This window comes from Asterias rubens, chromosome 3 (genome assembly GCF_902459465.1).
Source record: "Asterias rubens chromosome 3, eAstRub1.3, whole genome shotgun sequence".
Lineage (NCBI taxonomy): Eukaryota > Metazoa > Echinodermata > Asteroidea > Forcipulatida > Asteriidae > Asterias > Asterias rubens.
In genome coordinates, this window is record NC_047064.1 from 14,014,233 (window position 1) to 14,035,423 (window position 21,191).

A 21,191-nucleotide genomic window follows, 5' to 3' on the forward strand; every position below is an offset into this window, starting at 1 on the left:
ATTGTGAAAAATATTGAATTTATTCAAAATGGTAGATCTATTCTTTGACTTCTGGTTAAAAAATAGTTATTGTTTAAGGTTAATCTCTAATGAAAATCACCTTGAAAAACTTTCATAGTTTTGAAAAAGTATTTTGTAAGATATAAGCAGTTTATTCGGCACATAATTGGAAAACTATACTTTCAATTTTCACCAACATTTATACAAATCATAAAACTATTATAATACATATTTGGCACTTGGTTTTGTTAAAAGTAAATCAATTAACATAGACAATCAAAACAACATTTAGATAAAAGTCATATCAACCTTCAAAATGGAAAGCATTTAATTGTGCTTCCACATTTAACATTAAATACCAGCAACGTTTCTGATACTTGAGTGTTCTTGAAGATGTACAGTGATATCATCTTCATGTTTTAATTTCAAGTTTATTGCCAATTATTACGACTCCATCAGCTGAAATGAGTATGTTGTATCTTGGTATTAAACCTGAGTTACACTGTTACAGACCGTGGGTATGATGGTTGCAGCATCATGTGGTTCGGTGGTTGAATCTACTACACACACAAACAGAAACAAAATTAGAAAGAAAACAAAACAACTAAGAGAGGGTATGAAGGTTTAGGGTAAACAAAAATAATAAACAATCTTAGTCAATTTTAAAAAACGGATTTATCTGGATCTTGTTTCCACATAATTGTTCAGAAATTTCTTGTCACTTCAAAAAATCACTTTATTCACATCAAGCTATTTATTTATTCCTTAAATTTAGAATATAAAGTGATGATTTTGATAATTTCTTGGCTTCTGACTGGCACCTAAAACAAAAATATTGACAAATAGGGACATCGCCAATATAGGGCTAGTAGATAGCTCAGTAAGAAGAGCGCCGGCACGTTAATTCAGAGGTCGTTGGTTGAATCCCCCTCTGGTCAATTTTTTGTTAAACCCAAAAAATCATTTAAAAGTTTATCCATTCAGTTTCCCTGTGGTTTATATTAATTTCTTTTTTAATGACATGTAGCCAATTTACTATGTTCTTCTTGAGTCTACATGTAACTAAAAGACCACTAGGGCCTTTGCCTTTGTAAGCACCAGTATAGAACTACTCGCCAAAGCTCAGCTGGTTTCCAATCAATCTGAGAAATTAACTAATTTCCGACTAGAAAATTTAATACGGTGCAAAATTAATCATATTCACTAATATATTTTTATGCAAGTCGCCAGACACACACGTCGCTACCTACTCCTGGGGCTGAAAAAGGGTTGCCCCCTTTACAGTCAATACGGATGTAGGCTTGGGTATCACAAATCAGAAAGCCTGGCCGATAGAGCAGAAAGCACTACCTCTCCCAATTTTACGAAGCAAGTGTCACGACCTGGATTCGAACCCACTCTCTATTGATCAAACACCAGAGCTTGAATCTGGTACTCTTGAAGGCAGTGGACACTGTTAGTTATTACTCAAAATAATCATTATCATAAAACCTTTCTTGATTACGGGTAATGGTTAGAGGTTGATGGTATCAAACATTGTGAGAAACGGCTCCCTCTGAAGTGACGTAGTTTTTGAGAAAGAAGTAATTTTTCACGAATTTGATTTCGAGACTTCAGATTTAGAGTTTGAGTTCTCGAAATCAAGCATCTGAAAGCACACAACTTCAGGTGACCATGGTGCGTCAAAGGTGTTTTTTCTTTCATTAATATCTCGCAACTTCGACGACCGATTGAGCTCGAATTTTCACAGGTTCGTTATTTTATGCATATGTTGAGATACACCAACTGTGAAGACAATTCTTTGGCAATTACCAATAGTGTCCAGTGTCTTTAAACTAGGCCACAACACACGATATGAGACTATTTTATCTACCTTGGTTCAAGTGTTCTTGTCTTGCATGTTCTGCAGTACTTGATGTATTCTCACGTATTCTCCGGACAGCGCTTCGCATGTTCCCCCAATAATCACGTGTGATTCTGACCATCAAAGACACTATACCAAAGCTGAGCACACCACATACCAGATAGTACCAGTTTCTATACAGCCAGTAGGCTACATCTTTAGAATGCGTTTTAGTGAAGAGATTCTTGAGTTTATCCAGTGCAGAGTCTGTGTCCAATGTCACACAATCACCTTTAAGATCACAATATCCTGGGTGTGAAAGAAACGCATAAAATCACAACTAATTTCAAATTCCATATTGATTCAATTATTACTGCATTTTCAAAAAAATGTTGATGGAAGTGTTGCTTAGACGAGTATGATGATGATTAGCTCCTTTGAGCCAACATTATATACTTGGTAAAGATGCTTGCAAAGCAATGTGTCAAGAATATTTCAAGTACATCATTTAGGCTAAGTGTCCTTCAGGTCAACTGAGCCCAATTTTATGGCTCTGCTTACCGCCGAATTCTGCGCGTACGATCACCATTCTGCGCCTACGTGGCAGGTGCTGGATTTCTGCGCTAGCCTTGTAAGCGTAGAATGCCCAGTAATGTGGCGTACGCACATGCAGAAGCCAAAGTTCCCTGCTATCCACTCGTGAAATATGCTTGCTGTAAAAGGCTGTACACATTCCGACCGCAGCGAGCTCTTTGTACCCCATGTGTTTTACCGCCTTTCGCTGCCGTCGCTGGTATTACGTCGTTTTACATTCATAACTATTGGAGTGGTAAAGTAGTAACACACAAGTCCAATGTATGCGAACAGTGCTACATTAGAACCTGTCGACTTTGAGCTTCCTATTGAGTTTTGAAGCAAACAAAATGGCCTTTGCTGTGATGAGTTATGACACTTGTTAGATTTTGCTGATCGGAAAAAGAGTGAAATATGTAATATTGATTTTTTTAATGATGAACAGAATGTCGATGGTCTTCGGCCGTTGAACACGAATTGACATTGTTTGCAAACATTTTTCTTATCAGGGGATATGCATTTGAACAACAGAACACAATTAGACACAAACTGAAAAAAAGAATTTAAAATGGATTTTTAATTTTACTTTTAGACAATTTGGGGTGGAATTGAGAGCCGTAATTATTCAACTGATTTTGTGTTTGTTTTATACGAATATTACAAAGAGGTGATTCCTATTGCATTTTCTTTTGCTTAAATCATTGAAATGTCGTTATTCTTAGCTAAAATCATCCTTGCCGTATGCCGTTTGGTTGAGAAATATGCTTGAACGCAATGCAATCTGTGTATTTGTTTCTGTGACGTAACCACAGACATATAATACCTAGTTCTTTATACTAGGCAATGCGCAAGCAGATGTTTCTGCCGATGATAATTATAATAATTTTGGGGGCTAACACACGCGGAATCTTTGAACAAGACTAGTTGTAACTCCTTCTGTTCCTTGCTCTATGGTTTAACACAATTGTCTATTTGTGAAAACTGCCCCAATGAGGTCTGTGAGCAGGGCATCGTCGTTTACAAACCAAATGCGTAACAAAAGTGTCTATTATTGAAAGCTGAAATATCTTGGTCATACAAAGTGTCTATTCTTGAAAACTAAAAACACAGAGTATTAATTTTGGCACCATGCCGGCACTTTGTACACAAAAAATGGCATACCAAAATATGGCTTTTTCGTGAAAATACAAAGCTAAACCTTGTAAAAATTATCCTTGTGTTAATTAATTCAATTACGAAGCTTTAACTCTTTATCACTTGAAACTTGGGGGAAAAAAATTATATGCATAATAATAAAAAAAAAATTGAAAACGGGAATTTTTGACTACAGAATATGTAATTAAATTTTAGCACCGTAATTGCATTAATGATAATGGGAGTTTTATTTGTCATACCTGTATAAGCATGACATACACTGCCAGGTTGTTTCTGTATAATATCTCCATTGGCTGCTACCAATCCAAGACTCACAGCTGGTACACACTCACTATCCACCTGCAGGAGGTCATGATACACAATAATTATAACAATTAGCGGATATTGACTTTTGTTCACAATAGTTGTGCGATTGTAAACATCCGTTGTAACAACATCTATGTATTTGTGTGGGATTTGAGGCATTGTATGGTGAAGTCTCAATATTTATTTAGTTTGCAATAACACCATGTGTGTATCTACTTCCCAAGTAGATTATGTTCTTTGAGGACTATCTTGCTGCATATTCTGAACCCCTCTGAACCCCTCTGAACCCCCCTGAACCCCTCTGAACCCCCCTGAACCCCTCTGAACCCCCCTGAACCCCTCTGAACCCCTCTGAACCCCTCTCCCACATAGACCAGCCATGTAATACCATATCACATGACCATACAAAAATATCCTGCTTATTTTTGAGCAGCTCTAAAAATTGGCCTAGGCTTGGAAAATGATTTGTTTTTATAATTTGAATTATATTCCCCCTATCCTCCCCCTAAAAAAAGTGCAGGTGTAAATGTTCAACTGTGCAACAACAAAGCAGATGCAAACATAAACAGGAATTGAAAAGTAATGAGTTTTGATAATTTAACCTTTGGGAGTCATAACAGCCACAAGCCTCCAATGCTTATAACTTCTTTTCATATTTAAACACAATTTCACGGCTCTGCTTAACATGTTGCGCTTGCAATCACCATTCTCTACTTACTGTGCAAGCACCAAATTTCTGCGCAAGCTGTGTAAGCGAAGGAAATTCCCGGCTAACCTGTGAAATTTGCTTGATGTAAGAGCAGAATTCCCTGCTTCCAAAAGCGTCAAATCTTTGCTTACGGTAAGCCAATAAATTGGGCCCAGCTAACAAAGGTGAATTATATGGCATAGGACATGTAAAGAATTTGAACCTTGTCTTTAGACTCTATTCTTTCTGTGCTAGTTATTGCACCATTATAACTATTACAGTTTAAATGTAAACAAGTTTATAAACAATGTCTTAAATGGGGATCAAGAAAGAAGAGGGGACATACCTGGCAGCAGAGTTGACAGCTCTGTTGGGGGTTGTTGACGTCATAGTTACATAAGCATTCTTGAAGACCTAGATCATAGCATGGGCCTAAGACACATTGACCATCAAAGCATCTATTAACGTCTCCGTCACACCTAGAACCATCAGGTTGAGATTCAGACTGGGGACAGACCGCACTGGAGCCAGTTCATATGCAGTTAAGAACGATAGCTTACAATAGATAAGTTGCAATCATAGAGTTATATATAAGAACTAGAAGGCGCACTGGCCTATATATGTGACCCGGCATGCGCACAGCCGTTCTCGCGCAAGGCAGTGTGTTCAAAATTGTCCCCCTAAAAAGGCTGATTTACGTCATGTGGGAAGTTTGGTGGATGTGATAGGAGTGTACTGTTTGGTTTTGGTGTATACACACAAATTTACCCAAACCTTTTAGTGTTGTAGTATTGTGTCCGCCATATCTCAAGAAGGCTTATGTTCCCTTGTCTAAATGGGAACAACTTTTATTAGTTTTCCTATTCAAGTGACAGTTTTTGTAGTCAGTTTGAGCATGGAGGCAATTCTACATCCATGGCTTGAAGTGTCAAAAGGGTTATTAAAGCTAGAAATTGCCTTACCACATATTAAGGACGTCTAGATTTAAATTTGAAATAGCAGTTTATAGAGACTCAAGAAAGTTACACATGTATTGCACGCAACAAAAAACACCAAGATGGATTCCATGAACGAGTACAATTGGAAATTGATAATCGGACATTGTTTGCCCTATAAATTTCTATTACATAGTTCTATGAACTTTTATAAAGTATTGTTGATAATTCTATGCAACATTTTGTTCAGGCACACCATCAAAATATCAGTCTTATTCTCAGTTCCTGGTGAAGAAATGCATCTTTACTTCTAGATGGGTTTCTTTTGATTGTACAATTCAAAGGATATTTGCAGAATGACTCTTGTTGACATTCTTCACTGGATGAACATTGTACATACCAAGTTGCAGGTATTAAATGACATCTAGAATCGCAACACTTGGATGTCAATGGACTGAAATACAAACATGAATAAAACCTGGTTTATTAATAATAACAATAATAATAATAATAATAACAACAATAAGACTTGTAATGCGCACATAACCACCCTGCTGGGTGTTCAAGGCGCAGTAAAACCAAAAACAAAACACAACACAAAGAAAAGCAGACACAGCAAAATAGTCATTGAAAACCTGTGACATAAGATAAGTTTTGAGAAGAGACTTGAATATTGTAGCGGCTCCTCTGAAATATATTCAGTGAAAAATTACTGGAAAATTTAGTTAAATTAGTTTATTTAATTTTATATTGCTTTTCCTGACACTGGGGGTTTGTCTGCCACTTTAAGGTTAACAAATGAACGTTTGCATTTTAAAAGACATTGTTAAAAATGCAGGTCTGACACTTTTTTGAGATGTTGAAGGCAATTGCCTCCAAGCCCCTTGGACGATTGACCAGGAGCCATCGCCCTGGGGCTATTGCCTTGGTGCCCATGAAGTGTAGAAATGTAATAAGTGGTGCCCTCTGCATAGGGAAAAGCTGCCATGCCCTTACAAGAGTGTCAGGAGCCATCGCCCTGGGGCTATTTGCCTTGGTGCCCATGAAGTGTAGAAATGTAATAAGTGGTGCCCTCTGCATAGGGAAAAACTGCCATGCCCTTACAAGAGTGTCAGGAGCCTTGCTAGTGAAAGGCACGCTGCTACTTTCTACATGTCAGATTTATGAAATGTGGACCTGATATTTAGAGTTCCTAACTTTGGTTTGGTTTGCTAAGTTTAAGAAAAGTACTTCTTGTGAAAGGCTCACTAGTATTTTCAACACGTCAGACTTATGACATGTTGACCTGATATTTAGAGTTCCTAACTTTGGTTTGGTTTGCCAAGTTGAAGACGAGGACTTCTATAAGATTTGTTTGAGGTATGGCGGACATGATAGGAGTGTACTGTTTGGGTTGGGTGTATGCAGACAAATTTGCCCACACCTTGTACACCTGCTGCCTCCATCTTGGTCATGTTCCTTGTATCCAATAACATTAATCATTTTTTAAATAAGTAAGCAAATTATTTTTTCCTTCAAGCCTCGGTTTGGTAACATTGATATCAATGGGAGAAATTCAAGACGGCTGCACCGTGATACAGGACTATAGTGTTTTATTTGGCCTGAATATATGACATATTCCCTTGGGGTAGATTTGTTTACCTACAAACTCGGCCAAGTTGTCTTCTGAAGGTACACTCTGGATCAGTTCCAAGGCCCCCCCTTGGTGTACAGCAGTTATCAGCGTAGGCACACATAGAATCACTTCCACAATCGCACTCCTCTCCGTCTTCAACTAATCCATTACCGCAATACTGAGCTACTTGGGCTGAGAGTGAGCAACAGTAAAAAATCCTTATGGTTAGTTTCTAATTTGACTGTGAACTTTGTAAATGCTATATCGTACCTAAGTTTTTTACAGCATGGACCGTATCAACAATAATAATAATAATAAGCCGTTTTTGACTCTCGGCTGAAAAAAGCCGCGCGGCCGGGTGCATTTTTTACTAGAGTAATTCGTTATTTTTAGAGTAAAATGGTTATTAACCGGTATCTACGATGTCTATTTAGCCATAAAAAGGTTATAGTTGAAATACAGAGATCATACTTTATTGGCTCTTTAAGATTTAAAATTGTACCTAGGTTGCATTGTTTTTTTTCCAGTAGAATGGTATTCTGCACCTTTGTTGTCAATAAGGATTGTATTTCTATTTTTGCTGGCTCACTTTCTCTTAAACTTTTTCTGTGTAATTTTGTTATGGTATTTTTACTGTGATGTGCCCTCGAACAGGCTGGTCCTGGATAGAGTCAATTTCAATTTCATTTTTAAAAATTTTTTTTATTAGTTATTTACTTTTTTATGTGAAGAGACGGTATTTTCAGAAGCTTGACAGTGCATGCTTCGATCCATTTCCATGACGTTTGTATGTACAGATTTTATGTACTAGCAAATTATCCAAAAAACATAAAAACCAACCACCATGTCAGAATTATTCGCGAAAGATTTGCATATCCGTGCCAAATATTTTTATGAAGCCATCAAGCAATTAAATTTACCACCAGCAAATAAAGGAAAAACAAGCACCCTGTCTGAAGCCGTTTGCTTGTGAAAAGCTCACTGCTACTTTCTACAGAACAGATTTAAAAGTCATCCTAACTTTGTTTTTGACTGGTAGAGCATAAAGCACTACCTCCCCAATTTTACGTAGCAAGTGTCACGACCGGGACCCAAACCCATACTATGCCACTAATATGATATGGCTCTACATAGAATAACTATGATTCAATACTTGGCAACAATATTCTCAGGCACTACAAGAGCTAGTAATAATAATAAATAATAACCGTATTTATAACGCGCCTTTTGCCAAAGGATACAAAGCGCCAGGTATTATTACTGCAAGGAGTGGGGCGCATTTTGAGATGTAAGGCCTAATCCTTAAGCACCATGTAATGGTTTACAAGGTGCTGTGGCGCAATATGTTGCCAATCCAGCCAGGAACACCAGGGGGAACCCCTTTTCTTAGCTTGGGGAATACACCCATAACAACCAGGAATTGACCTGCCTCTAGCTACCGGGCAACCTCGGTAGTCTAGTTGGTAAGACACTGCCTTTAAATTGCAAGGGTTGTGGGTTCGAATCCCAACCGAGTAATATGCCTGTGGGTTTTTTCACAGTACTCGGGAAAGCACTTTTATACAGTATTTTAACACCCCATTACAAATATTCTGCCTTTTCATTGGTTTAGAGCGCGTCACATGATGTCTTAGTTTTACTAGCCGCGGCCGTGTGATAGTGCATCGTTTGCCATGTGATAGTCCGACGACTATCACACGGCGTGCAGTACCCAGACATCTTTTTACCCACCTCGAACCCAATCAGTTGTGCATCTGTGTCTCTGAAATGGCGTTTGAACTTTACATGTACGAAGATGATAAGTAGTCTGTTGGGGCGTTATAAAACAAACACTGACTGCTTTAATTCGTGCTAGATGGTTAAAACTACGACTCCCTCAGTGATCCCCGGACCGTTCCATTTTCCCTTTGGCTGCGCCTCGGGAAAATTGAACGCTCCGGGGATCACCTCGGGTGTCGTAGTTTTAACCATAGCACTCGAAGCAGTCAATATTTGTATACTAACACACATCGGTGTATGGGTAAAAACCAAAATTATTTTTCTTTACCCCTGATGCAAATTTAACATCTGGGGCAAACTTACATTTCAAGCATTGATGACCTTTGGATGTGATCATGGCTGCAATCTGGCTCCTGGAGCAGCTTGAGAAGCGATCATTATTTGGTCTGTTCCCATCGGTAGCTTGAGAGTACATGATGTAGTTACCTTGGGAGCCAGACGGGGAACAACTCTGGCTTTGTGGGTCATGCTGATAGAGAAAAAAGTACTGATTCTATGATATAAGTTTATGTAGCTATAAAAGGGTAAATGGGGGGGGCAAAGATGGTGGACTTGGGCTCAATTTCATAAAGCCAAAATAAGCCAAAAAAAATGCTTGAAATATTTCTTTGCTAAGCAAAGTTTTTTAGTGGGGCACCAGTCATAACAATGTAAACTTAATGTAGTTTTTGTTGATAACCTGTTTCTGTTAAGCAATACTTTCAAACAAACAAATTGCGTGCTTAATAATAATAATAATAGTGGCTGCTTACAGGCTTTATGAAACGGGGTTCAGATGGGGAAGAACTCCCTCATTCATAAGGAATGTTTGTTCAGCTTATTTTCACCTTTTGCTTATTGTAAATTCTCCTCTTTTAAAGGCAGCGGACACTATTGGTAATTATAAAAGACTAGTCTTCACAGTTGGTGTATCTCAACATATGCATAAAATAACAAACCTGTGAAAATTTCAGCTCAATCGGTCATTGAAGTTGCGAGATAATAATGAAAGAAAAAAACACCCTTGTCACACGAAGGGGTCTCGAAATCATATTCGTGGAAAATTACTTCTTTCTCGAAAACTACGTCACTTCAGAGGGAGCCGTTTCTCACAATGTTTTATACTATCAACCTCTCCCCATTACTCGTGATCAAGAAAGGTTTTATGATGATAACTATTTTGAGTAATTACCAATATCGCCACTGCCTTTAACAAGTAACTGACCTCGCTTCCAAATCCATGGCCCAGCTCATGTAGGACTGAAGTGACACTAACACTGCGTGGCATATACACACCAAAGTTGAGTAGAGTAACAATGGCAGTGTTCAGACTGCTGGGCTGCCCTTCATCCATGTACACAACTTGCTTCTGACATATCCCTGGTTAATAGTTTAGACATTTAATGGCCACAAGAAACAAATGTATCAACATTAATTTAATCATACAGACTACAACAATTGAAACATCATGATTACATGGCTAAGATACATGTACTGTTAATGTTGTTCAACCCAAGTGAGAGATAATGTATGAACTAGGTCTAACTTGATAAAGCTATTTTACTAACAGGGAAATTTCAGTTTGTTTAACCAGCCGTCGATTTCACCAAACTCTTCCTAACTTAGGATTAATCTTAGGACTTAGGACGGGTTCAGTTCCGTATCCAAATACGTCGGACGCATTGAACCCATCCTAAGTTAGGAAGGGTTACCTGTCCTAACTCGAGTTAGGATTAATCCTAGCGTTTCGTGAAATCAGACGCAGGCTATTGTACCTGGCCGATACGCATGACGATACCAGCACAATTTGGCTGGTGTCAAAAAAATACTAATAATAATTTTTTTAATAACGTTTTTTTTCACAACAAATCAAAAATTAAACCATATATAATGCTCCAGATTGACCACAAATATTTGCAACTAAACCTGTGATTGTCTTTGGTGAGTTAGGGGAAAAAGACACGTGGACTGCATAAAAGTCGCTAAAATGCGATACACTTTGTCAGAATTTCAGTATTTAACTTTTTGCTTAATTTTAAAAACATTATCAAGAATGTAGTACATCGTTATATCATGTAGCAATGTCAGTGAAATTGCACCTGATTGTCGAGGAAGACACTCAATTTCCATAAAAAGTGAAAAAGAAAACGATTTTATCATGTCTTTGTGCATAAAATTAGGCACAAAGACACCGCACAATGGCGCGGCACCCATGGCGGCGCGCGGCACCCATGGCGGCGCGCGGCACCCATGGCGGCGCGCGGCACCCATGGCGGCGCCCAGCACTTGCGCGACTGGATTGGTCTATTCCTAAGTTAGAACGAGTACCTCGTCCTAACTCGACTAGTCTTAACTCTTTGTGAAATCCATCGGAGGTCCTCCAACCGCTTCAACATATTGCCTGAAAGCAACCCTGCTTTTCTCACCTCCTGGTGGGTTATCGGAGCCAGGGTATCCCATCCATGCCAGGCCCAAGATTCCTTCATTGAAATCCCGATAAGTGAAAGCCAGACCCATACAATAAGAACTGAAGTCATACAGGGAGAAGTCAGACAGGAAACGATACGCATCCTGGTACTCCCGGGAGATGAGATAATTCTGAGCAGATTCTGACTCGAAGATGGTGGCCCCTCCGATGGCTAGACCAACATTATCCGCTGAAATAAAATAATAATTCCTCTTTTTATCTTTTAGAAATAGGACATAACAACAGGATAAAGAATATTAATTTTGGTTTTACGAGCTCTGGGAAAAAATCATTGGCATGATGGGTGGGATTCTAACCCACGACATTTGCATTTCTAGAGCGGTGTCTACCAAATAAACACTTCGATTTAAAAAAATGTTTCAGTTGGTGCATCTAAACAAGAAAGATACATTTATAATAGGCCTACATGTATACCCCGTTCCCATACCTCCCTTTGCATGTCTATTGCTAGGCTTAAGCTCGGTTCATACTTTTGCATCATAAAGTAAAATGGAGCACGTACCAGTTGTTGCGTCACCAACATACGCTTCACATTGGCAGGAAGTATGAACTTGGCTTAACTTTTATTGGATGTCCGAAATGTGCTGAATTCAAGAGAAGGAGACTTAAAATTAAGCTGAATTTTGGATTTTCAACTTACCGATGCCGTCCCCATCAAAATCTGTAGCTCTATACACAGAGTCAGCCTCCGCAATGTGAAATGCAACCTCTGCTATTGCCATAGATACATCACTACCTGCCACTTCCTTGAAGAAAGTATGATCTATAACTATGTAGAGTACACATGTCTTAGCTGTCTGATCAAACTCAGTTTGGCGCTCTCTGGCGTTTGATTCATCGGTTTCATCTTGTGATTGTGATGAGTCTATTGAATTTCTTATTATCCTCTTGAAGACATCTTTAGTTTGACTGTTGGGCGGTGCAAAGGTTACACTACATAGTTGACAGGGGCCTGTCTTAGCTTGCTTGTTGTTAATTTGAATGTCTGTAGCACGGTAGATCACTGAGTGAAATTCTGGCTCTATGAGGAAACGGACTGATGGTTCTAAGTGATAAGTCTCGTTAGATGTCTTGATGATTCCATCAAAGGTGCCATTGATGATATGGCCATGTATGGAAGAGTGCTCATCATCTGTAATTAAATTATGATTTGACAAGAATAGGAAGTTCTTGATGTGATTTTCATATTTTATTGGCTCAGTGCTATAGGTGCTTAATTGCTTGTAATAATCAAAAAATGTGAAGTGGAAAATGTGTGCAAGTTTAAAAAAAAAAAAAAAAAAAAAAATCCACAAGTAAATGCTTTTCTTAGAAACTGAATGTTTCTTTTTGCCAACAACTACTTTGAGACCACTCTTGATCAATAAACTCCATTTACCAGGACATACAGAAGCAGTTTCATACAAACTCCATTAAAGACCTTGGTCATATGAGGCAACTATTTGTCCTGCAAAGACTGAATATTTCCATGAGTATGTTAAACTTCTAACGCAAAATTTGCCTTATGGCAGTGAACTGAATATCCAAGTATGGCAGTTACACACAAAGAATACCCAATTTTGAAGTTGGAGAGTAACAAAACACTGCCTGTACAACTACTGCACTTTTGCAGTGGCAGAAGTAGGGACGAGGAAGTTGAACTTGAGCCTTCTATCCTAAACCCTTGATTGCACCTCCCCCCCAAAAAAACAAAATTTTGAGGTCTAAGAAAATATGAACATTGATTTAGTACTACATGAACTCCAATGTTCTGTCTGTGGGTGCTGCAGTTATAATTATTTTTATTTATTGACATCCAACAGCGGAAAGCCGCCACTTACAGGAATCGTTAAAAACTATGTATAAGTATAAGTATAAATATGAATATAAATATAACAATATATAACACTAAAAATTACCCAATAGTTGGGCAATGCATGCTCACAAAGTAATGTCATAGAGCACTTTAGGGTAACATCAAGGGAAATACTTCACATGGGCAATTTCCTTCGTTGCCCTTTGGTCATTGCCTTGGTGCCCCCTTGAAATGTTCCAATAAAGATTTCTTATTTCCTCATAGAAGTGCTCTTTACAAAGGAGGAAACGCCTTGGTGCCCTTGCCCTTTCAAGAACAAAGTATCAGGACTGCAACATAATCTAAACCTCTCCAGATGATACAGTCAGCTAAATTGCAATTAATTTATTCTAAACCAGAGTGGTAGGGAGGTTTTGGTAAAGTTGTTATGTATCCTATAAGTGGGTAGATTCTAAACATCACACTCTGTCACTGACAATGTTGAACACATAAACATAACATACAAATTTTGCTTTAATTTATCCACTACTTTTTGCTTGCAACCCAAGCATTGCTGGATATGAGAGAAAATTTGACTATAATTCTCATCTTAAAGTCAGAAATATTAAACTCACCTTTAAGGAAGCCCCTGTAGAGCTTGGAAACTAGGTTTTTCGTGATTGTGCTTTCAGTTTTAACAACAGTTAGTTGAGCATCTTTGCTGATGATATCGTGATGCAGAGAGAGCTGTACGTGAAATGATCTGAAACAGAAACAGAAAATCTATATTTTAGTTGAATTTGTTGGAATGATCAACACTTTATTCGTTGACATCTGTCGAGCTGTTACAACAAAAGTGTTTCTCACTTTTGGGGTGTAATAGACTTAAAGGCACTGGGACACATTTGGTAATTGTCAAGGACGAGCAGTATTCTCACATAAAACAAATCTGTGAAAGTTTTGACTCAATTGGTGATTAGAGTTGCAAGAGAAAAATGAGAGCAGGCTATGAATTGAAAATAAGTTGGATGGATATTACAAAACTATCATTAAAGCCATTATACACTTTTGGAACAGAAACAAAAATAAAAGTTCACAGATTTACAAATTACTTACAGGGTTTAAAGAAGGTAATGGTAAAAGACTTCTCTTGAAATATTATTCCATGAAATGCTTTACTTTTTGAGAAAACATTAAAACAATCATCAACAGATTTATTTTAAACACATGTCATTACATGGCGAAACATGCGGAAACAAGGGTGAGTTTGTACCGACTCTGATGATTTTTTTAGTCAAAATTTTCACAGGTTTAATTATTTTATATATAAAATTGTGATACACGAAGTGTGGGCCTTTGGACAAAACTGTTTACCGAAAGTGTCCAATACCTTTCAAGACACTGTAAAATGGGTGCATTATCGAGCAGGTTTTGTATCTTGACATCCAGTACGGCACTTGCAAGCTTTTCACATCTCTTGAGTGCTTACATGAAATATTTAGGCTTACTGAGTAACTTCAAGAGGTGATGTTTTTACCTTCCAAATGCAGAGACCTCCCAGTTGATCGAAGCATCCTCATTTTGACTCATCAGTGGACTTTTGTTTATCTGACACTGTGGCTGAGCAAGCCCAATCAGTGTATCAGTGTCATAGTTCAGTGGTTCAAAATGACGTATGACTTCATTCAATGTATCTGAAAATACAAATTAAAGATCAAAATAATGTTCCTTTTTTTTTTTTTTTTTTTTTTTTTTTTTTTTATAGTCAAGTGCCTGGCAGAGTGTTGGTCTGACCCCTATCATTGGGTATTGGTTGTGATTAGCAATGTCATCATGTTTGAGTGACCTAACTTGTTGTTGGTCAGATTGTTCAAGTTTCCTATCCTTTGGTAATGCATAATTTAGAAAATTCAATCCATTTAAAGCCATTGGACCCTTTCGGTACAGAAAAAAAAAAAAAAGTTCACAGATTTACAAATAATTTACAGGGTTTACAGAAGGTAATGGTGAAAGACTTCTCTTGAAATGTTAGTCCATGAAATGCTTTACTTTTTGAGAAAACGGTAAAACAATATAAATTCTCGTTAGCGAGCATTTCGGATTTATTTTAAACACATGTCATGACACGGCGAAACGCGCGGAAACAAGAGTGGGTTTTCCCGTTATTTTCTCCCGACTCCGATGACCGATTAAGCCTAAATTTTCACAGGTTTGTTGTTGTGATACACGAAGCATGGGACTTGGACAATACTGTTTACCGAAAGTGTATAATGGCTTTAAGCTACCTGGGCCCAATTTCACAGAGCTGCTAAGAATAAAAATTTGCTAAGCATGACATTTCTTCCTTGATAAAAACAGGATTACCAACCAAATTTCCATTTGTTGCATACTGCTGTAGAATTACGCTGGAAAATCTGTTTGAAGCCACCACACCAGTGTGTGCACAATGTGTGGATGGGATAGCTTAATTTTTTAATTACCTGGTGAGGTCCCTTTCCAGCTTTCAAATACAATCACTATCATCAGTCAAGGAAATGACATAAGGTTTATCGCGAATAGCAAAGTACCAAGAGAGGGCGCTGTTGAACCCACACAAAGGTAGGCCTATAGATAGGCGATGCGTGCGCAAAAGTCGAGCATGACAACATACACTGCATAGCAAACTGCCATTTTACTACCCACAACGCATTGCGGTTCTGACGAATCGCGATAAACCTTAAAGGCAGTGGACACTATTGGTAATTACTCAAAATAATTATTAGCATAAAACCTTTCTTGGTGACGAGTAATGGGGAGAGGTTGATGGTATGAAACATTGTGAGAAACGGCTCCCTCTGAAGTGCCATAGTTTTCGAGAAAGAAGTAATTTTCCACGAATTTGATTTCGAGACCTCAGATTTAGAACTTGAGGTCTCGAAATCAACCATCTAAACGCACACAACTTCGTGTGACAAGGGTGTTTTTCTCTTTCATTATTATCTCGCAAGTTCGATGATCGATTGAGCTCAAATTTTCACAGTTTTGTTATTTTATGCATATGTTGAGATACACCAACTGTGAAGGCTAGTCTTTGATAATTACCAATAGTGTCCACTGCCTTTAATGTTGTGCAAAGCATTCCAATCTTGTTTCAGATTATTTTCGCATAGGCCTATCCTACCTCCTCTTACCAGTTTTCACAGTATACTGGTGTCATGTGTTTTCAGTAGGATAACAGGAAAATTGTTCACAATCAAAAACTAAATATTTTTTTTTCAAATCATCTATCCAATTTTTTAACAATAACCATTTCACTTCATGGTGTGTTGAAATTTTAAAAGTTTTGGTTTTACGTTGCGAGAGACAGTCCGCCATTAACAGTGCTTATGCATGAACGACATTGGAGCAACGTCATATGTTTTCACACCTTTCATTGGTTGGTATTTTATTGAATATTCAGAAGCTAGTATGTTTGCAAAATAAATCAAAAATATTATTCAATTACTACTTAACAAATTTAATTACATTTTTGTCCTAAGGAATTATGGCTACTATATTAAAATCCAGAGATATCATAAGGCATGAAAGTAAAACACCCCACCCCTCCTTGATGCACTCACATTTCATAAAAAATCCCTTTTCCCCCATTTCAGACCAGTAATACTTGGTTTCAGGAGATAAGAAACCAATCTATGATATTTTCTCTTTAATGTAGACTTAATATTTATTACGCTTATTGGAATTTATTACAGTATGCAGTAAATCAACAACAAAAAATTGTTGTCATTTTCACTTAAAATATTTTAATATTTTCCCCACATTTGCACACCATAGAATCCCAAATAGTAACCACCTCACGTGATCCATCTAGTGACTAAAGCAGAATGAAACTCAATCTAGCAGATAGTAATTTTGTTTTGAACTTTCGAGGTTGGGTGATGTTTCTTTGACTCATTTGAATGTTGCCATAATAGTGCACTAGTGATTAGTACCAAATATCATTCATTTTATAAATGTTTGAGCATAACCAACGACAGGAAACTTTATTCTCAGCATGATTAAGCCTGATGAAAATACAGACCGTGAGTAAACTGCATAGCTTCTGTCCCCGGTGCAGCTTGCACAATTTCGCGGTAAACGGGAATCAAAGTTGGGGACCGAAAACACATGAGGGTCGATAACGTATGACGCTACGATATTATGCCTTTTTCTTTGAATTGGGAAAAAAATAATGATGCATAAGTTTGCATAGAAAAGAAGTTAACACAACTACTTTCTGATTGGTGGGTTCGAGATTTACAAAATGACCATTCCACAATAACTTGTAAAAGCATAGCTACCTTTGCCGATTGCTCCTTGAAAACACCTCAACAAAAGATACAAATGCAGTCCCAAGAAATGGCATCGGGAACCACATCTTGGAAACATCACAATGCCTGAAAGTAGTGTTGACTACGTAAACACACACTCGGCGTTCTGTTTTGCCTTCTGTGTTGTTGGAATACACAAAAACTCAAGACTAAAACCATACTAAGTCTCAGCTTTGCACCGTCCGGCAGTTAGTCACTGCCCTAAACACACGTTTACAGAACCTTACAATTACATCGTTGATTTTCAGTAACTTCTTAACTTCTATAAAAAATTAGCATCGGCAACAAATAAACAAAAGACTCGACGTTGCCTGATTTATATGTTCGTTGACGTCCGGTCCAAGCTTCTCGGTGTGTGCGCATGCGCAAACTGTACGGAAAGTTTTTCTACCCATAAGTCTTTGCGAATAATAAAACTTTTATCGCGTGTATCATTATGATCAATTTTGGTGTGTCATAAGAACTTAAGTTATTGTATTGTCCTAGCCTGCCGTTGTCCGTTTTGTATTGTTCAGTTTTCTAGGGAAGGATACAAAAGCAAAGGCCTACATAAAAAGGGTCTTAAAATAAAATAAGAGTCCACCATTTTTATCAAATCTAGGTCCAAACTTGAAAAAAATCACAAGAAGTCCAGCATTTTTGTCTCATTCTGTCAAAATACCCACCAAAAAAACCCAAGGGGCTCCCTACATAAAATGGGCCTTAAACTGAAAACAAAAATCACAAGTGGTAAGTCCAGTATTTTTACCACTCTGTTAAAATATCGGAGGAAAAAGCACAAGGGGTTATTCCAGTGTTGGCCTATAAGCCTACATAAAAGGGCCTGAAACTAAAACAAAAACCACAAGGGGTAAATCCAGCATTTAGGCCTACTATAAAGGGCCTTTAAACAAAATCACGAGGGGTATAAAATTTAGGTCCAAAATTGAAACAATCACAAGGGGTAAGTCCAGCATGTTTATCACATTCTGTCAAAATTTCTTGGGGAAAAAAGAAAAAATACAAGGGTTTAGTCTTCATAAAATGAGCCTTAACCTGGAAAAAAATCACACGGGTAAACTAAATCCAGATAAAAAACAAAGGAGAGAGTATTTTTTATTAAATTTGGTTCATAGATTTTAAAAAACACAAGGGGGTAATTTCAACGTTTAAAATTAAAACTGAAGCAAATTTGTGCAGAAAGTTAGTATCACAAGCGTGGTGATCACCCATTACAACCCTTCAGGGATGGCTACTCCCGGACCCTTTACTTTCCCACCCGGAATAATCACCCTACCCTAATTTGGGTAGAGACATGACGGACCCCAATCCATTACTGGTGCAAGCAGTAAAAGTCATGTCCCTTTAGAACGGGGCGGGATTCGAACCGGGTGTACCAGCTCTGGAACGCACGCAATTGAACTATCCAGTGCACTCTGTGGCCACAGTGCCCGTTGGTATTTTAAGGTGATTTTAAACACTACTTAATTCACTGCGATAACGGCAACAACTTAATAAAAGCAATAAGCTTTCTATATTTGCCATTTTATTTCAAACCTACATATAGCCTTGTACACATTTTTAGGCAGAATTTGATATGTACACAAGGCTATAGCCGTGTACACATTTTTAGGCGAACCCTTGATGAGTACACAAGGCTATAGCCTTGTACACATTTTTAGGCAAAACTTGATGAGTACACAAGGCTATAGCCTTGTTCACATTTTTAGGCAGAATTTGACATTGACAAGTACACAAGGCTATGTACACATTTTTAGACAGAATTTGATATGAACACAAGGCTATAGCCTTGTACACATTTTTAGGCAAACCCTTGATGAGTACACAAGGCTATAGCCTTGTACACATTTTTAGGCAAAACTTGATGAGTACACAAGGCTATAGCCTTGTTCACATTTTTAGGCAGAATTTGATGAGTACACAAGGCTGTAGCCTTGTACACATTTTTAGGCAAAATTTGATGAGTACATAATGCCTTGTACACATTTTTAGACAAAATCTGATGAGTACACAAGGCTATAGCCTTGTACACATTTTTAGTCAAAATTTGATATGTACACAAGGCTATATAGCCTTGTACACATTTTTTTACAAAATCTGACGAGTACACAAGGCTATAGCCTTGTACACATTTTTAGAAAAAAATTGATATGTACACATTTTTAGGCAAAACTTGATGAGTACACAAGGCTATAGCCTTGTTCACATTTTTAGGCAGAATTTGATGAGTACACAATGCCTTGTACACATTTTTAGACAAAATCTGATGAGTACACAAGGCTATAGCCTTGTACACATTTTTAGGCAGAATTTGATATGAACACAAGGCTATAGCCTTGTACACATTTTTAGGCAGAATTTGATATGAACACAAGGATATATCCTTGTACACATTTTTAGACAAAATTTGATATGTACACAAGGCTATACCCTTGTACACATTTTAGGCAAAATTTGATAAGTACACAATATAGCCCTGTACACATTTTTAGGCAGAATTTGTCATTGACAAGTTCACAATATAGCCTTGTACACATTTTTAGGCAGATCTTGATATGAACACAAGGCTATAGCCTTGTACATATTTTAAGCCAAAACTTGATGAGAACACAAGGCTATAGCCTAGTACACATTTTTCGACAAAATTTGATAAGTACACAATATAGCCTTGTACACATTTTTAGGCAAAATTTGACATTGACAAGTACACAAGGCTATAGCCTTGTGCACATTTTTAGGCAAAATTTGATATGACACGAGGCTATAGCCTTGTGCACATTTTTAGGCAAAATTTGATGAGAACATAAGGCCTTGTACACATTTTTAGGCAAAATTTGATGAGTACACAAGGCTATAGCCTTGTGCACATTTTTAGGCAAAATTTTGATATGTACACAAGGCTATAGCCTTGTACACATTTTTAGACAAAATTTAATATGACACGAGGCTATAGCCTTGTGCACATTTTTAGGCAAAATTTGATGAGAACATAAGGCCTTGTACACATTTGTAGTCAAAAATTGATGAGTACACAAGGCTATAGCCTTGTACACATTTTTAGGCAAAATTTGACATTGACAAGTACACAAGGCTATAGCCTTGTACACATTTTTAGGCAAAATTTGATGAGTACACAAGGCTTTAGCCTTGTACACATTTTAGGCAGAATCTGATGAGTACCCAAGGCTATATAGCCTTGTACACATTTTTAGGCAGAATTTGATATGAACACAAGGCTATAGCCTTGTACACATTTTTAGGCAGAATTTGATGAGAACATAAGGCCTTGTACACATTTGTAGACAAAATTTGATGAGTACACAAGGCTTAAAATGTGTACAAGGCTACAGCCTTGTACACCTTTTTAGTCAAAATCTGATGAGTACACAAGGCTATAGCCTTGTACACATTTTTAGACAAAATTTGATATGTACACAAGGCTATAGCCTTGTACACATTTTTAGGCAGAATTTGATATGAACACAAGCTATAGCCTAGTACACATTTTTTGACAAAATTTGATAAGTACACAATATAGCCTTGTACACATTTTAGGCAGAATTTGACGGGTACAAAAGGCTATAGCCTTGTACACATTGGGGCAAAATTTGATGTGCCTTGTGTACGGGCATTTTCAGGCATTTTTAGGCAAAATTTGATAAGTACACAAGGCTATAGCCTTGTACACATTTTTAGGCAACATTTGA

At 37.6% G+C, this 21,191-nt stretch overlaps 1 protein-coding gene across 1 annotated transcript; it reads right to left on the bottom strand.

Moving 5' to 3' along the window:
• Positions 1–336: 336 nt before the first annotated feature.
• Positions 337–14,725, bottom strand: LOC117288092 (disintegrin and metalloproteinase domain-containing protein 10-like). Its single transcript, XM_033768792.1, has 12 exons — positions 14,673–14,725; positions 13,771–13,898; positions 12,002–12,493; positions 11,300–11,530; positions 10,099–10,253; positions 9,198–9,363; positions 7,142–7,307; positions 5,850–5,954; positions 4,912–5,095; positions 3,811–3,910; positions 1,874–2,152; positions 337–560 (listed from the first exon to the last, which is right to left on the bottom strand). Exons 1-12 carry the CDS (start codon positions 14,723–14,725, stop codon positions 487–489), a joined length of 2,133 nt encoding a protein of 710 aa, XP_033624683.1. The 3' UTR covers positions 337–486.
• Between the last annotated feature and the right edge of the window lie 6,466 nt (positions 14,726–21,191).

Excerpts from the sequence above, each read along its gene's own strand:
- LOC117288092 (XM_033768792.1), bottom strand. The coding sequence starts at position 14,725 with ATGAGTCAAAATGAGGATGCTTCGATCAACTGGGAGGTCTCTGCATTT. Across the intron at positions 13,899-14,672 it reads GAGGTCTCTGCATTTGGAAG|ATCATTTCACGTACAGCTCT; the intron begins GTAAAAACATCA and ends TTTCTGTTTCAG. Across the intron at positions 10,254-11,299 it reads CTCCGATAACCCACCAGGAG|GGATATGTCAGAAGCAAGTT; the intron begins GTGAGAAAAGCA and ends ACTATTAACCAG.